The 1,259-nt window shown below is 37.5% G+C and overlaps 1 protein-coding gene across 1 annotated transcript; it reads left to right on the top strand.

Annotated features, from left to right (window-relative positions):
• Window positions 1–277: 277 nt before the first annotated feature.
• Window positions 278–596, top strand: LOC118756749 (cuticle protein 5.1-like). The gene is made up of 2 exons (XM_036491494.1): window positions 278–289; window positions 369–596. The coding sequence occupies exons 1-2, from the start codon at window positions 278–280 to the stop codon at window positions 594–596; spliced, it is 240 nt and encodes a 79-aa protein (XP_036347387.1).
• Window positions 597–1,259: the final 663 nt, after the last annotated feature.

Raw genomic sequence — 1,259 nt, 5'->3', positions numbered from 1 at the left:
TTAAATTTAAGCAAGATTAAAATAAAAACAAATAGCCAAAATTGTTACTTTTCGTGGTTCGAACGTAGCAAATGAATATACACATGGCATAGCTCGGCGTGCATGTCCAAGTACAAATGAACTTACTTATTTATAATTTTTATTTTATTTGCATTTGTAAAATTTCGAAGACCATCGAAATATATTTAAATACACGAGTAATACAACATTTTAGTATCAGTTCAATTTTGCACTTCTACGGCGACACAGTCAACAAGTAACAAAAAATTTATTCAAAATGTTCAAATACGTAAGTATATAATCGTTACTCTTCAATTCATTTTTAAGTACAATTCTTAACAAAATGTTGTTTTTTTTTCCACCCACAGTTCGCTGTCGTTTTTGTGGCCCTCTTCGCCTTCGCTGCTGCCGAACCTAAACCCAGCGTCTTCGCCGCACCATTGGCCTACTCTGCCCCATTGGTTGCCTCGCCCTACGCTGCCGCCTATGCCGCCCCCTACGCTGCTTACGCCGCTGCTCCTTATGCCGCCTACGCTTCACCATACGCTGCCTACTCTGCGTATCCATACAGCGGCGCCTACTTGTTACGCAAGTAAATGGAATGTGGCTGAAGAAGACTCGACTGAACGCATTAGAAATAAGTTAGAAAATGTACATAAATAAAACATGGACTTGAACGATGATCAATTTAATTACTTTTATATTTTATGGGAAAAAAGAATGAAGAAATAGGATCCCAATGAGGTGGCTAGCGACTGCGGACTTAAACTGGGAGGGTTCTCGGTATAGAGCTTTATGCATACTCATGAGAAGTGCCTTCGTTGGTACCCAGTCTCTTTTCTCCTCATTTCTAACTATTAAAGTTTTTTCTGTAGCATTTCAATTTATTTTCATTATTGGACTATTTCTATCAAAGGTAGCCGATTTTTCTTTATTATTTTGGAACGAATATCGTTCGTTCCTTGTCAACTTTGGTTTGGAGACATACCTGTTTCGGCGGTGTGCTATCCTCAATGTAATTTTTTTCTTTTGGTAGGTTGGAAGGTTTAGATGAGGTTTTTGCAGACCTTGCTCACAATTGGGGATATAAAGCGTGCTTCGTTGAACTCGGCCAGTGATCGCCTAGGTGGTTACAGTGCCAATTAAGAAGAAGATAACGTTTTTTTTTTTAATTCGGAAACAAATTTAAATTTCTGGTGAAATTTTTTAATTTAAACTTGTATTTTTGCATTTTTTTTCGTTTTGGGGAATCCTATAAT

Source organism: Rhagoletis pomonella, unplaced genomic scaffold, assembly GCF_013731165.1.
Source record: "Rhagoletis pomonella isolate Grant_MI unplaced genomic scaffold, Rhpom_1.0 Rhpom_scaffold_11971, whole genome shotgun sequence".
NCBI lineage: Eukaryota > Metazoa > Arthropoda > Insecta > Diptera > Tephritidae > Rhagoletis > Rhagoletis pomonella.
This window is presented reverse-complemented; position numbering and strand designations above follow the sequence as displayed.